Source organism: Salvia splendens, chromosome 8, assembly GCF_004379255.2.
Source record: "Salvia splendens isolate huo1 chromosome 8, SspV2, whole genome shotgun sequence".
Classification (NCBI taxonomy): Eukaryota; Viridiplantae; Streptophyta; class Magnoliopsida; order Lamiales; family Lamiaceae; genus Salvia; species Salvia splendens.
The window spans coordinates 10,019,119-10,036,289 of record NC_056039.1 but is presented as its reverse complement, the minus strand read 5'-3'; the positions used below and the strand labels follow the sequence as shown (position 1 = coordinate 10,036,289).

Genomic DNA, 17,171 nt, shown 5'->3' with positions numbered 1-17,171 from the left:
CGTTCATCACGGACGGAAGTATGGGTATTATGTGATCTGGTACGCATTTTTTGGTGGAAGAGGATCAAAAACTCGCTTTTATCACAGTTTTGGTTTTCTGTGTTCCCACAGACGGCGCCAGTGATGATTTAGCGAATTTTTGATGGGAATAAATGCAAGTAATAAATGAAGATCACAACACTGAAAATTACGTGGTTCGATTTACTGAGGTAAATCTACGTCCACGGGAAGAATAGAGGGCAAATTTGTATTGCTTGATCTAGCTTACAGATTACAATACTGATTTGCTATATGAGATTCAGGATCCAGAGAACTTAACCCTGGTCTATCTGATCTAAGTTCTATTTATACATTCGAACTAAGATCGTGGTTTGCAGCCCTGGTAGGGGGGTTGATAACTGCTTAATACCACTAAATAGATCGTGGGTGTAATGGAGGTCGTGGAGATCCTGCATGGGTCCACTATCTCCTTGTTCGGTCGAATACTGAGACCGAACTGCTGAACTTTGCCGATCAGCTTTTGCCGATCTGAGAGTTGAGCTCGATTGGTCGGCTTTTACCGAGCTATAGGCTGTGACCGAACTCTTTGGTTGTGCCGAACTGATACTCTTTCTTGGGTTTTGGGCTGATGGGCCGTCACTGCTATTGGGCTCGCAATTATTGTTTAGTTGTTTAGTTCGTATCCCATCACCGCCCAAGAAAGGGGGCATGTTCCTTGGGACGGAGGGAGTACTACTATAAATTCAAAACACAATCAATATAATTTCATTTACATTAATCGTGAAATATCTTCATTCATCCCTTGCAAGCGTTTCTACAGTATATTTATCTTGGGCAAATCTATGCTTAAAACCCAACAATATATACTCGAGAATCATCACCGAAAAACGACAAAAGAAAAAAAAAACCACACTCAATAAACCCGACTGCAAAAATATAAAAATACAACATTGAAAGGGCTAACACCACTATAAATAATAAATACACATATATATAAATATAAATCTTCAAACCATGCTGCTAAATTCCATATCACCATTTCCCATTAGGCTCCTCCAGCGCCTTAGACGCCTGCTCATCCGCCTTTAGAAACGGCACGCCGCCGCCGTCGCATTGCTCCGCATTCTCCTCGTCCGTCTTGTACGTGTACCGCACCGCCCAAAACAGATAGTTGAAGAAGTTGAGAGCGCTCAAAATAGCCAGAAACCAATAGAAGAGATGCAAATTGTTCCTATCCAAATCCTGCCCTTGCAGCCACCCCTGCTGGCTCGGCGCCACCCGCCCCGTCACCGAGTTTATCGTGTCCACGAACACGCTACTTAAAAAATAGCCGAACGACTGCGAGATCCACGTGAAGGAAGTGGAGAGCGACCTCATCCCGGCGGGCGCCTCCTTGTAGAAGAACTCGAGCGAGCCAACGAGCGTGAACATGTCCGCGACGCCAAATATCCCGTACTGGAAGGCCAGCCAGAAGAGGCTGATCGGCTGCATCGGGTTTTTTAACGACTGATTCTTCCTCTTGACCTCGACTAGCGCCGCGATGGCCATGGACACGGCGGAGAGGACGAGTCCGACACCGACGCGCTGGAGCTGGGTGATGCCGGAGGGGTGGTTGGTGAGGGTGCGGGCGAAGGGGACGAAGAGGCGGTCGTAGATGGGGATGAGAATGATGAGGAAGAGGAGGGGGATGACGGGGATGGACGCCGCGGGGACTTGGAAGGAGCCGAGATGGGCGTCCATTCGGTAGCCTTGCTGCACCGAGAAGGTCTGCAGCTGAGCCATGCATGTGTTCAGGATTATGGTGCTTCCTATTATCGGCAACATTCTTGCTATGATCTTCACTTCTTCCACCTGCGTCACGGTGCACACTTTCCACGCTGATGGCTCCGTGTTCGCAGCTGGGATAGCCGCTTTGTCTAACCACCTGCTTTCAAAGAAAGGCATCTGTTAGTGTGCGTGTGTTGGCCTAGTAGTAAAGTGGTTAATGACTGTTAGTTACCTGAATTCTTTGGTATGTGCTATTTTTGGTGCTGTTGTTTCCGAATCCTTTTCGTTGATCTCGTATAACTCATTTGGACTATCGGGAAGAGATAATCTCCCATTTTTTACTGCCACGACGATAACCTGATAAGAAAATGTGAAATGACTTAACTATAGTTGGACGATCTAAAATGGAATATGACTGAGACATAGGAAAATGAAAAAGTGATAAATACTTGTGTGAATCTCATGAGAGGGCTATCCTTGGGGACATGAAGGCGGTAAAATGGTTTTCCGATGAGGAGGAAGACGTAGCCGAGGAATGCAGCGACGGCGGTGATGAGAAAGCCCTTCCACCAGTTCTGATTGTTCTTATTGGTGGAGACGTAAACCACGAAAGTAACTCCAATGGACGAGCCTGCGACGGAGCTGAGCAAGAGCCAGTTGAAGTAGCTCGCCAGCGACTTGGCTTCTTTGGGATTTTTGGAGTCAAACTGGTCGGCGCCGAGGGCCGGGAGCGCGCCCTTGACGCCGCCGACTCCGAGGGCGAGGAGGCACAGCGTGGAGTAGAAGTAGACGGCGGCGCCACCTTGGAGGCAACTGGACTTGGCACAAGGCTTGGGCAGCAGACTGTCACTGTGGGCTTGAATTGTCATCATCGATAGAGCCTAAACATAAAAACAATAATTGCATCACTCCTTTAATTATCTAAGCCAAACCCATATAGTGGTTGTCGCGTCATGTCAAAGGAAAAAAACATTCCACGACTCGATTTATTATTAGTTGATGGATGGATCACATAATTATGTCTACTTTCAAATATCTCATTTCATGCTCAATCAATAACAATCTTTAATTTATAGTACTACACTCTCTATTATCCAGCAAATAATTTAGTATAAAAAATTACTTGTTCTTTCCCACTATTAGAGGAGTAAGATTTGAATACTATAAAAAATGGAACAAGCTAATCTTACTAGATGGGGTAAAATAACTTAGATTACCAAATTTGTAACTTGATCACTTCAATCCCATCATAAATTCCACAAATTTAGTTACTCCCTAGCTTGGTATGTGACTTATATAAGTATATTCATGACTAATACTGTTATATTTCTATCTTGATCCCCAAAAAACAGTCATTTTCATATCGGGTGGGTTTCCTATCTCACATTCATAATTATCGACTAAGAATATTTAATGATTTAGATATTTTCTTTAATTCTGTGTATGCGTACGGATGCGTTGATGTTCATAGATGAGAGAGCATTGGGAAAAGGGAATGCAATAATGTTCCTTTTTTCCCTCTGCTTTTTCACCCACATGCACATGCTATTGCTACCCACTAGACTAGAAAAAAGGAGGAGGCCACACGAAATCCTCAATTATAGTAGCTTATTTTTTTTAATTGAATCACCGCCAGCACACATCTTCAAAAGTTTGTGAATATGAAACCAGACATGATTATATAATAATAAAAAAATGACATAAAGAGTAGCTCCCCTGCCCAATGCGCCAGATAAAATCTTATTAAAATGCAAAATTTCTAAATATCTATTTCTATCCCATTAGTCTCCTCTGCTCTAATTGGGTAACAAGTAAAGTTTCTTATGTCCTACCATCATCTTTAACTCTCGGTTCACTCCCCCTCCCTCCCAATACACTTACTGGGAGTAGTTCAAAACAGATAAATTTTTAAAAATAGTAGTAGTACCAGGACTTCAAGGGTGCCGAAAATGACGCAAGTGAGGAAGCGGTTGAGGTAGGTGTCGGAGATGAAGCCGCCGACGATGGAGAGCAAGTAAGTCGATCCCATTAGATTAGTGAGAGTGTTTGCTGACGTGGCCAGATCGAAATGCATCTTGTATGAAAAGTAGAGCACCAAGCTCACCATGTTCGCCACCACCCCCATATTCTCCAATGCCGCCAATGCTACCAATCAAAACATCATTAATCATACAGGCGAGTGAGAGTGAGAGTGAGATTTAGAGAATTTGTGTGAAATACAGTACCATATATGAATGAGGTGGCTTTGAATCCGCCTTTGCCTTGGCTTCGATTGCTCCGCCCGGCCTCCGCGTCGTCCCCCTAATTCGATCAACAACAAACAAATTGAATTAGCGATGAATGTGTATTGAAGTGAAATGCAGACAGAGATCGACTCACCATGGATGGGACTGGGAGAAGAAATTAATAAATTGGGGGAGTTGGGGTTTAATTAATTTTTGGATGGGGATGAATTGTTTAATTGAACAAGTAAGTTGCTGAGAGTGGGAAAGGAGAGATTGGTTAAACTACAGATATAGTATAAGGCAAGAAGGAGGAAGTTGTATGTATATAAACGTCGAGTGACATCTGATTGATGATTTCTATTTCTATTTCTCTCTCAAGAAATTCATGATTAGGACACATTGGGATGGCAGCTAAGTTTCTTCTTCTCTTGCTTCACTTTCACAAAGGAATTAGTGGAATGTGGGGTAGGGCACAGTTCACAAAGCAAGAAGAGACCTAAATTATTAACAAGGTGATGCCTTTGGATCCTAGATTTGAAATTTGTAAGTCTGGTCCAAATCCATTCACATAGTAACATGGCAAAATATTGGATAGAAAGATGTGTTTTACCAACTCTAAATTTTGGGGCTGTCATCTATCTTCTTAGAGCGTCCACTATAAGGTGGACGCGGCGGTCGCCGCGAAGTGGGGCGGGGCGGGGCGGTAGGCGCGGCTATTATAGTGGAGGGAGTGTCCGCCGCGAGGGTGGACGCGGCGAAGGGGGAGGGAGGCGGCGGACGAGGCTTCGCCGCGAGTGGGGCGAGGACGCGGCTGGTGGTGTATAGGCGCGGCTATAGCCGCGGCTATTATAGTGGCGGATATCCGCCGCGACTATAGCCGCTTTTTTGAAAACAATACTGTATTTTGCTTAGTGAAAAAAAAATAACCGCTTGTGATTGGTCAGTATTTCTATGCCATGTAAACAAAAAAAATACTATACTGTATTTTGCTTAGTGAAAGATAAATTCCATCATCACATGTGTATTTACATGCGAATTGAACGTAAATACAATACTGTTTAGGAATAGTTAGACCAAATTCTAGGAAAAGTAATTAACATACTTGTATTTTATTTTAATTATTCGTTGTATAATTTTACCACCTTCCATTATAACGCATATTCGGCCCTAATTACCTCGTTTTATACTTATTTACACTGCAATTATTTAATTACACTTGATTGAAACTAAAAATATTTTAAAATGATAGTTGATTATTAAATTTGGGGGCTACTGTAGGTGTCCACTATAGTGGTGGAAATAGAATTTTGGGGCTATGGACAAAAAACTGGGGCTATGGACAAAAAACTGGGGCGGGGCTATTGAGCGTGGGCGTCTTATAGTGGACACCCTTAGCCTTATTACCCCAATAGCTGCTGCATACGTGCATACTATAACATCAAATCACATCACACAGTATAAAGGTGAAAGTTGGTAATTATTACTGCATTTCCACCCTTTTTCTGACCAATAATACATATAGTAGAAGTAAAAGGTATGTACTCTACTTCTTTACTGCGATTTCACCTATAACAAGTAACACTTGATTTTTTTACGGACTATATGAAATTTGTACTGGAAACTGAAATTAGAATTTTATGAATATAAATTAACATTAGAATTTTATAATAATTGTATTTATTATAAATAAATTCTAAAACCTTTCTTTAGTAATAGTGATGTAATTGATACTCCTTGAATTTGAATTTGAAAAAAATTATGCACCTCCATTTGTGTGTATTATAATGCTTGTGTGTAGTGGTGCGTGTGTGAACACCATATGCGTATCTACGTGTGTGTATTGTGTGTTTGTGTACGGTGTATGTGAGAACATTATGTATATTGTGTATGTGTGTGTGCACTACAACATGTGTGGGCAGTGTGTGTATTATGTGTGTGTGTTTGTGTATGTGGGAATTGTGTGTACTATGTGTATTGCGTATGTTTGTGCACTGCAATGTGGATGGGTGGTAAGTGTATTATGTGTGTGTAAGTGTTGTGCGCTATGTGCTTGTGACATGTGTATTTTGGAAGTCTGCGCTATGTGAGTGTGCAATTTTATAAATATTTAAAATTTCAATTATTTCCATTGGATATAGAATTGAAGTTCTGGAATTTGGATGAATTGGAGTCGTAATTCAATTCGAAATCAAAATCTAAATACCAAACATTGGATATGGACTCAAAGGCTCCAATTCCACAATCTCAATTCCAAGATATTAAACCAAGCCATAAATCTGGAAATTGTGGAGAATATATATTTACTTTGCAAAAATACTACACCAATACAATATTAGTAACTACAAAAAAACTTATCTTTTAGAGACAAAAAAATTGAGACACAATCGCTTACGCTAGAAAGTTTTGAAAATGTCCTAAAATTAAGGACAAACTAAATCATTTTTTTATTTTATAGGACGCTTCCATTTGCGTCTTCTAATTTTAGTTGAGACACCTTCAATTATAACATTTTTTGAAGCGTTGGTGATATATTTAGAAACACAAATTATGCAATACAATATTATTTTAGTGGGGAAAATAAACAAAATACAATAAGAACGCACACTTTAAATTATTTTTAGTAATATAACTTCAAGATATATGAGTTAGGGCACCCGCAATGGGGCACCCGATGGCGTCCATCGTTCTCGGGCGCGGACGATGCCCACATTGTGGGTGTCCGCCATCGTTCGCGCCCTACGTCCGCGCCCGATGCATCGTCCGCGCCCTACGTCGCGGACGATGGCCTATTGTCAGCGCCATCGTCGCGCCATTGTGGGCTCGGCGGACGATGACGCGGACGATAGGCCATCGTCCGCGACATCGGGCGCCCCATTGCGGGATCGGCGGACGATGGCACGCGTTTTTTATTTTTTATATAAATACTCCTACCCCACCTTTATTTGTAACGTTTCATTTCACGATTTCACTCTCGAAACTCACATTTTTATTATTACTACGAAATGGATTCAAGTCCCAAGAGTCTGATGTTTGGGGAGGCGCGTTGGCCGGGTACAGAACCCGCCGAATATCGGCCGTTCGACGCCAACACGCAGTACGATCCCGAATTCAACACGGAATCGTACGGTTTGTCTGACATGGAGCCGTCACCAAACCGACCTGTCGCCCCCTCCCACCGCGCTGCCGCCGACGCCACCCCTTCCGCCCCAGCCAAAAAGAAGCGGACCCTGCACCGCGCGCAGAAGTTGCCACCTCCGGGAATTTGTGAAGAGTACGCCCCCGACCATACAAACTACCAGCCGGAAGAAACCCTCATATTGGCGAGGTGTTGGATGGACATATCGGAGGACCTGATATTCGCGAACAACCACAGGCAGGTGGCATACTGGGAGCGCATCGTCGAGCGCTACAATGCGGCGAAGCCGCCGAGCGCTTACAAGCGCCAACGGGAGCAGCTCTGCAAGCACTGGGACCAGGTGAATGCAAACTTCGTCGGTTTTTAGTTAATCGTTGTGTTTTTTAATTTAGTTTGCATTACATATTTGAAAACATTTAAATTAATTAACAAAACAATAGTATAACATATAGGGCGCGCCTTAGGGCGCCCCATTACAGGTGGGGGGTAGGAGGATAAAACTGATAAAACTTTAAATTTATGGAACTCTCTCGATTTAAATTATTTTTTCGTAAAAAATACATTAATTTAAAGGTAATTTTATAAGGATTCTTACGATATCTCAATTGCATATGTTCCGACCATAATCGGAAAATGAAATTTTATGGAGTAATTTTTATTTCAATTTTCTTATATGTTGATAACCAAATTTTATATGAATAAATGCATCAAAAAATTTCAATATAATGTTTATACTTATCAATAAAACTGTGTTAATATTTTAGGGTAATTATGTTGTAATTTTCATGTCTTTGTGTTGATATTTATAATACACTATGTTGATATTAAAAATCATGAAAATTATTACTCCCTCCGTTTCTTCATAGTTGAGGCAAAACTTTTCGGCACGGAGTTTAAGAAAGAGATGTTGAATGTGTTAAATAAATAGATAAAAAAGTAAGAGAGGAAAAAAAGTAGAGAGAATAAAATAGATAGTGAATAAAGTAGAGAGAATAAAGTAAGATAGAGTAAAGTAAGAAAGAGAAAAAAGTTATTATATAGGGAAATGACTCAACTATGAGGAAACTTCCCAAAATGAAAAAATGACTCAACTATGGAGAAACGGATGGAGTACTATATTATAACAGGTTGACTATATAACGCTTTTGTTAAGTTTTATCTACTATTTATTGAAATCCATGAACTTTAATATCATACGTTCGTTTTAAGATCTAATAGTGTAAAATTGGTCGTAGTTGTAAGTACTATATTTATTTTAACATGACCCAGTAATATATAATCGATGGAGTGCCAATTGCATTGCATTGCGACGATCTAGTTTTGCTCAAACAAACCATCTTGAATGCATCGAAAATTATTTTATAGATTAATTGTTTCATGGAGAATTGGCAACAATCTAAATTAGCAACATCTCATTTAGGTACTCCATAAATTACCGCATTTTGTGCTACGTAGTCGTTTGTGGACAGTGGAAGTTGCGGTGGGTTTTACTGTCAAAAGGATTAGTTTTTGACGACAAACTCAAGCACATGTGGAAAATGATTGTTGATGCATATTCTCAACCTTTGTTTCCAAAAACTTCACCCTACTCATCATGATCTTTTGCATGTTGTCAAAGATATTTTGTGTTTGAGCTTCGCAAAAAAAAAATGAATAACAAAAAATGAAATTTAGCAAAAGTGCAGCCTAATTTTCAAATTAATTGCATTTGGCTGGAAACTGGGATCCATACCCTACCACAGACATCTTTTTGAAATTACGCCATAACATAATTAAAAGGTAATTGGTGGTATGTGGAACAACTTTCTTTTCACTTCATATATTAAATCTCTAAGGTCCCCATTAAATTATATCCTACGCAAATGGACAATTTCATTTATTCTCAACATTCATTTCCATATTTAAACTATATTTATAAAACATGGAATATATATGCATAGCCTCCTCGTGAGCACTTACTTACATGGCTAATGGAGTCATCATTATTGCTTAATTGATCCTTGATTGCTATTTAATTAGTGAGTAATTATTTGATGTACGTTAAAAGAATAGTGTGTGGGAACTAGTTAATTAGACGATCTTTGTATGATTTACAGTTATTAACATTTTTTATAAAAATATTAGTATTAAAAGTGTTGTGGATTTTAAAAAGTACGTTTTTGTAGTAATATACTACACCGAGAATGATTTTGATTCTTTGATCATATCTATATCTCAAATGTATAGGTATATATGTTGGGATGATGAACTTGTTTATGTGCATGACTGCATGGTACAATATAAATAAAAAATTACTTATATCATGAAACATATATGGATGTTTCTTGGCTTCATTGTAAACATAAATTCTTTAGAAGGTTTAGTAAATTAGGATGTTGTGTAACGAACAAAATCACAGAGGCAAAATCATTACCTATATTACAAACAACAAATTCCGTCCACAAATTCTAACACTATATATTAGTGACAGATATTGTCCGTCACTAACTCGACAAGGCCGTGCTTGAGGTTGTTGTTGGGAACAAGAGATTACTAATGGATAGAGTCGTCGGTAGTTTCAGACAATGATAATACACTAGTGAAAAGTAATTCCAGAAAGTCCTAAACGATGGTAGTTGTCCGTGTAATGACCAGACTCCTGGACTCATGACGGTTGTTCCATGAAGTTACTCAAGTCATTTTTAGCATGTTTTGTCCTCATTCACACATATTTACATACTTTTGGAGTTCCACTCTTTCTTGTGTGCTTCGGTTCATTCATGACGTCCCCCTCCACTCTAGAAGTAGAAGCCGCTCTTTGTTCATGCCTATGCATTAGCGATCACTCCCTATTTTTGAGATTTTCGGGATTTATTGATTGTTGTTTGTCGGTCAAGCCCACACTTTTTTGGAGTTGGAAAACTTTTTTGAAGTATTAATAACTTAATCTTTCAATGTGAACTTTAATATGACTGATGATTGATAGTTAAAATGTTTTTAGCAATTAATTAGTGCATAGACAATGGGGAGTAGTTGACATTTTATTTAGACAGGAGAAAGTTGCAGGCAAAAACAATATTGGTGGTTATAGTTAAATGGAGTATCGTTTAGGAAATAATATAAAAACTTTATACTAATATCCATCACTAATTTCCAGCGAAATCAAATTTTCAGTCGTTTATGATAAAAATAAAATGGCTTAGCTGCCATAGATAACACTAACTTAATTTGTACATGTCATACAGTTTTATAATGTCATTATCAATATCACATCACATGCATACTCGACTTCTAGTTCATTGTCTCGATTTTAAAACGGCTTCATTTTAATATGTATAATTGCCTATGGTTGTTACGTTGAAATTTGTCGATTAAAGTGAACCAAGCTATATGTTTGAAAATATTGGTCGGAAACTAGTCATTCTGATGGCCTATAATTAGCTATGAGCTGAATTAGGCATTACGACACTATTATCATAACGTATAGTACGTATTTTTACATCATTAATTTTGTTCATTTCAATAAGCTTTTTTAAAGTTATTTGTGGTAAATAGATACATTTTATGTGTTGTCTATTTTTTTCCCATTTTTTAAAATACAAATATAAAAACTTAGTGCTCTTTTGATTTTTCCTGAAATCGCAAATTCATTCATATTCGATCCAAACAAGAAATTAGTTTTTTCAATCTATGTACATAATATTACACTCAATGCAAGTCAAATTAATATTAATTTGATTGGAATTATTCAGATGAAAAACTTGGACAAGCAAAGTTTGTCCTTGTAATTAGGAGTGTATATATATATATATATATAAAGGGATATTGCATATTCAAAATAGAACAATATTCATAAAGAAAGTAAGATGGTAATTTTTTTTATAGTAGGAGTATAAGAGAGAATAATTGGTGGGGTAGCTTATCCAGAAATTAGGAGGAAGTGGGTGTGGAGGGGTCAAACTCCAACTTTAGAGAGGAAATAACATAATTTGAATAAAATTGAGGGCACCCTACCTACATGGGATGTCGATTTTGGTAGACGCAAATTAGAGTGTAAAGTGATTAAAGCCTCCAATTTAGACACGACATAATTTCGTGGTCAAGCTCGTGTGCGTGTCTTATCTTTATCACCACATCTCATTGTCAAATACTACTTTCAATTATTTCTTTCATCACACATCCATATCATTACGATATATTTAACCTACCTATAACTAATTAAACCCAAAACAACTTAATACTATATCAAGATTTACATACGCAATTTAAAGGATTTATCTAGATTTATTACTAGTATTTTATTAAGGGAAACGATATGTTTTTTAGGTAATTCTTATGTTTGGCCACAATTTGTTGAAAGGAAAAGCACAATATGTTCATAGATAAAAGTAATTCTAATCATGAGAGAGAGGCCAACCAAATATAGCAATACAAATTAATTATAATATTTTTTTTATTAATTAATCCATAATATAATTAGTACGGTAATTTCTTTTAAGGGTATTAAGTAAGGATGTGATGGGAAACTTACATCATCCATCAGCGATAGTGGCAACTTTTATTCAACTATGTTCATAAATAAATTCATAAATTTAAATTTAAATGGAAAAAAAAATCAAAACAGCTTTTTTCAAACATATATGGAGCAACTTAGTAAATAAATAATAGGAGTATAATTAATTATATAAATAATCAATTAAAATTGTTTTGTTCATTTCAGTTCAAAATTCAGAATATACTACTATTACTTTTTTGTATGTATATACTAATACTACAATTTATTTAAATTTATTTTTATTCACAACATAAAAATAGCGGGCATCAGAATTCTATTTTTGAATATGTATTAAATTTGTGAAGCATTAATTTCAATTTGGTCAAAGTTTGCATTTTCATCTACTATAAGACAAGACAGTAAAATGAAAACCAAGCAGATTTTATTTCCACTCTAGAGAAAAGACAAAAAATCTTCATGATTCGTCCTTCATTACTACTAAATCTATAATGAAAATGGTTTATATCATATTTAATTTCCAGGATAAACTTATTATACTCATGTCAAAGAAGCAAAACTCTCATACTTAATTCATGTAAAAACGGATTCCTTATACTATATATTCGACAAGAAATTAGAGGGGTATAATAGAATTGCTACTCGAAGCATTTAGGTAGTCAATCTACTCACAAAGACATCTCTATTCATAAATATCCTAACATACCAATTATTAATGCAATAAGTTGTATAGACCACAATTCAAGTGGTTAGTGGACATAATTCAACACGAATCTAGCCATCTAGGTGTTTTTATGGAAATGAACCACAAGAATCTAGGTATTTTATGAAATTGAACAATTAATGTTTTGAAAAGTGAGGAATCACAAAAAATATTACATTCTCAATCCAATCCAAGAGTTGTATTGAAGATTTCTTCACTATACTTTATAATGAATTTTTGTGGTCCGGATTATAAGGTAAGTTAAAAAATGATAGAAAATCATACAGTATGATAGAAATATCACCAATTTAATTTGATCCTAAAAATTTGAGAGCAGGTCCAAGTTGGTTTCACGTGTCATCAAAGGTTCAATTATTAGAGCATCCACAACCGTGCTCTTGCCAGCGGCACGGTTGTGGGCCCGGGCGGTACTATTCATGCCTGCTCTCTGGCAAGAGCACAACACCCACAACTGTGCTCTTCCGCAAGGACGAGCACAATTAATATAAAATTCAATTACACAACAACATTTTCATAATACTAAAATTCATTAAAAAAACTACAATAAAAATAACAAATTACAAATAAAATAAAAAGACATAATTAAAATCCTAAAAATTAAAAATTACATAATTAAAATACTAAAAATTAAAAATTACATAATTAAAATCCTAAAAATTAAAAATTACATAATTATTGGCTAATATAACCCGAGGAAGACTACGCATCCGGCGGCACCAACCCCAATTGTTTTTGGAGACCCAATATCATGGACTCGTGCGTTTGAAGTTGCGTGGGGGTCATAGTTGACCTATCGGCCATATTGAGTTGGGCCAAAAGGGCCCACAACGAGTTGTTCGGGGGTGGAGGTGGAACATAGGGTGCGGGTTCGGGAGCAGGGGCAGATGGAGTCGCGGCGCGACGTCGTTCGGCCGCCGCCTTCTTCCTACCTTGCGGTCGGCGTCGGGAACCGCTTGGTTGGGCATCGGGGCTACCCAAGTTAGCTTCGGCGAGTTAGCTAGCCACTTCTTCGCCGGCGTCGGATAGGGATGCCGACCGTGAGCGTTTGGAGGAGCCGCTAGAGGAGGATGTTATGCCTCCCTTATACTTCGGGTGCGTCCGCGTCTCCTGCCAAACGTTAAGATATTTGAACGACTTACCGTTCATGGATTGGTAGGTGCTCAGCGAGGCGGTGATGATGTCGACCTCGCTTCGGCCGCTCCCGGCATTCCGGGACTCCTGGATGAAATAGCCGTTGAACTTGCCAATTTCTTCGTTGGCTCGGCCGATGCAGTTGCGCACCATACTCTCGTTGCGCTCGATCGTTCCCGGCGGCCGGTGTGCATTGTACCGGCTAGAGACGCGCCACCAAAAGTGATCGCCGGATTGGTTCGTTCCAACCACCGCATCTTCGGAGATTTCCAAGTACGCCTTGAACAATCTTTCCATCTCCGCCGGTGAGTACGGTGTGCGGACACCGGCGCGAGATGGAGGATTCGGCATTTGGGAAGGGGCGCGAGGCCTAGGCTCCGGTGTCCACCCGTAGCGCCCATCGGAGGCACCTTGATCGTCGATTGGGTATGGCCGGTAGCCACTCGGAACGCCCGAATCTTGGGTGAGAGGAGGGGCCGAATATTCCGTTTCCGGACTATGAAACGGTTGCGAACCGAACCATTCGGGGTTCCAACCGTGAGAGCCGCTTGGGTTGTCGTCGTTACCGGACATAGTGGTGTTGTAGGGTGTGAGAGGAAGATGAAAATGGATATGAGAGATTGATGATGAGAATTGTGTAGTGAAAGTGTGAATTTTTTGGAGTGAAATTGGGGGTATTTATAGATGAAAGTGTGTATTTTTGGGGTAAAAAAATAAAAAAAAAATTAAAAAGTGGGGAAAAACGGTTATAAACGGATATAATTTTTTGGGGAAGTGAAAATTTTTTTTTATATTTTTTATCGATTTTTTTAATAAAAATCCGATTTTTAAAAAAAAAAAAATAAAAAAATGTTTGAAACCAACGGCTATGCCGTTGGCGAATGGGAGACCGCCACGTGTGCGTCCGCTGGCACGGACGTGCTCGATACATCGAGCAGCGCCGTGCCAGCGGCGCGGTTGCAGCGGTGGCGGTCCTTCGCCTTGCCGCTGGCACGGACGGCGGTGGCGGTTGCGGATGCTCTTAGACCTCTAAACACAAGTTATTATCATTTGTGAAATGTTCAATCCAAGGGTCAAGACACTCACTACACAAAGTAAATAGTAGTAAGAGACTAAGAGTCAAGACATTGTATATGACGTTTGATATGTCAATTTTCAATTTATTTAAATTTTACTATTACCAAACTGAAATTCTTCAAAAGTTTCGCTAACATTGATGTTAGAATTTCTTTTCCCAAGATACAGTAAAACATCTGCAATAAGATATGACAACTTATCTATATTCACAAATCAAGTCAAGGTGGGCAATTACGCCATCCATGTCAGCTTTTATTATGGAGGAATTTTACCTCGTTATAAATTAAAACAAATTAAAAATTCACATATTATCATGAGTTCATGCCAATTTAATGCAATTTCGAAAATAGCTTATCCATTGGTGCCAATATTACTTCCAAATAAATCTAATCATTAATATTCCAAATTTAAACTCTATCCATTCTTAATTAATAGTCATATATTTATTTTGGGTAGATAATTTTTATTTTGGGTTATCTACAAAAATTGGCAATCTTTTATTTTTAGTAATTTTTCTCTCAATTGTCATATTTTTTGGTAGATAATTTTTATTTTGGGTTATCTTAAAAAATTGACAATCTCCCATTTTTAGAAATTTTTATCTTTCCGGTGATGTTAGACTTATTCAACATCAATTATATTCTAACAACATTTTCTTTTTATCAATTTCTTACTATATCAATTTTGCATTAACACGTGACATTCACAACCAAAATAATTGGTAATGGACAAGGGCGTATGATCAATCCTCGAGTTTGGCTTTTCGTATCCAGGCTCATGAATGAAGTTTTTGTTAGAGCATCCGTCCGCCCGATGCATCGGGCGTGCTATCGTCCGTCACTGTAGCTATGCGGACGATGCCCGATGCATCGTCCACACCATATAGATCGTCCGCGGACGATAGGCCATGGAACACGCATCAGGCGTGCTATCGTCCGCCCCATTGCGAGCGACGCGGACAGTAGCACGCCCGATGCAACGCGTTTTCCTTTTTTTTATTCTTCAAAATTTATATATATACACCACACTTCTATTTCTTCGTTCACTCTTCCATTCACTCTTTCATCTCATTCTCTCTATTTTAATTTATAATGAATCCTGGTGATTTCTCATATCCGAATAGTCCCGACGGATTTCCGATGTTCGGTGGTGGTGCACGGTGGCCGGGTACAGACCCTGACGAATACCGGCCCTTCGACTCCAACACCCAGTACGATCCGGATTTCAGCACGAATTTATACGGGATGTCAGACATGGAACCGTCTCCCACCCGCTCCCGCGCCTCCGCCGCCGCCGCCGCCTCGGGCTCCGTCCCTAAGAAGAAGATGAACAGGCAAAGAGCCCAAAAGTTGCCGCCTCCGGAGAAGAATGAAGAATTCACCCCAGGGAGGACGAACTACAGCCATGACGAAGTGTTGGGTTGATTTTTCAGAGGACTTGTTGTTTGCTAACAACCAAAAGCAAATCGCGTACTGAGAGCGCATCACTAAGCGCTACAACGAGGCCAAGCCGGCGGCCGCCTACAAGCGCCATAAGGAGCAGCTCCGCAAGCACTGGGATCAGATGAAAAAGTAGCTCAATTTGTTCTCAGCGGAGTACGGGAAGTGCTTGAGGGAGCAGGGCAGCGGCTAGAGTTTGACTGATGCGCGCGATAGAGCGCTTGCGTCGTATATTTCATTGTACGACGAGTTCAAGCACTACTCCTCCTGGCTGATCGTGAAGGACAAGCAGAAGTTCCAAGGATGGATTCTGCCCATATCGGCTGCGTCGAAGAACACCGCCGCCGGTGATTATACGAGCAGCGACAGCTGCTCCCCTCCGATGGACCTTAACCAGCCGATGTACGAGGATGAGAGTTCGGGCACACCGATGTCCTCCCGGCGTCCCATTGGCAACAAGGCTGCCAAGAACAAGGGCAGGGCGAAGGCAACGTCCTCACAGAACCTGGTCCCGATCCCGACCCCGATCTTGACCCCTGCCCCGACTTCGGCTGCGGCTCATGCCTACGGGGAGTTGGTAGCGGCCGCCAACCGGATGACGTTGTTGGACACACACAATACCCTCAGGCAGTGCGAGGACCCGGGTGAAGCCGAATACCTCAAGTGGATGATCGATGATCTACTTTTTTTTAATTAATATATTATTTAATTTAATTTTTACAAATTATATTATTATTTTTTAAATATTCAATTCCGCCCTCTCCATACTCGGGTTCTGGATTCGCCACTGATCCCAGGACAATTGCTCTGTATAAGACAACTAGAAAATCTTCGTGCAAAGCTTTACGTATTCTATCTTGTGACCTTACTATTTTATCTTCTTACTCCATTATCATTCTCCACAATGAAGAATAAATAATTATTAAGTAGATTAAGAGTCAAGTAATTGAAAAATCATTGCGGCTTTATGATGGTGGGACTCATGAATTAATAAAATTGTAATCTAACTATAATCACTTACTTATATTAATCTAATTCAAGTCCATTTCCTTTCTTGACAACTGAATGGGAGAAGAGAACTATTCCCTACATATATATTGTTCGTCTTATTTACCCAAAAAGATGATTCCGTAGAAGAAATTGGAGAGTGAGTGAACAAAAACTAGAGTTGCAGCTTTAG

At 39.3% G+C, this 17,171-nt stretch overlaps 1 protein-coding gene across 1 annotated transcript; it reads right to left on the bottom strand.

Moving 5' to 3' along the window:
- Window positions 1–768: 768 nt before the first annotated feature.
- On the bottom strand, window positions 769–4,384 carry LOC121745337 (protein NRT1/ PTR FAMILY 4.5-like). Its single transcript, XM_042139201.1, has 6 exons — window positions 4,147–4,384; window positions 3,993–4,068; window positions 3,695–3,912; window positions 2,217–2,648; window positions 2,000–2,124; window positions 769–1,924 (listed from the first exon to the last, which is right to left on the bottom strand). The coding sequence occupies exons 1-6, from the start codon at window positions 4,147–4,149 to the stop codon at window positions 1,033–1,035; spliced, it is 1,746 nt and encodes a 581-aa protein (XP_041995135.1). The 5' UTR covers window positions 4,150–4,384; the 3' UTR covers window positions 769–1,032.
- Between the last annotated feature and the right edge of the window lie 12,787 nt (window positions 4,385–17,171).

Excerpts from the sequence above, each read along its gene's own strand:
- LOC121745337 (XM_042139201.1), bottom strand. Across the intron at positions 2,125-2,216 it reads CTCTCATGAGATTCACACAA|GTTATCGTCGTGGCAGTAAA; the intron begins GTATTTATCACT and ends TTTTCTTATCAG. Across the intron at positions 1,925-1,999 it reads GCACATACCAAAGAATTCAG|GTGGTTAGACAAAGCGGCTA; the intron begins GTAACTAACAGT and ends CTTTGAAAGCAG.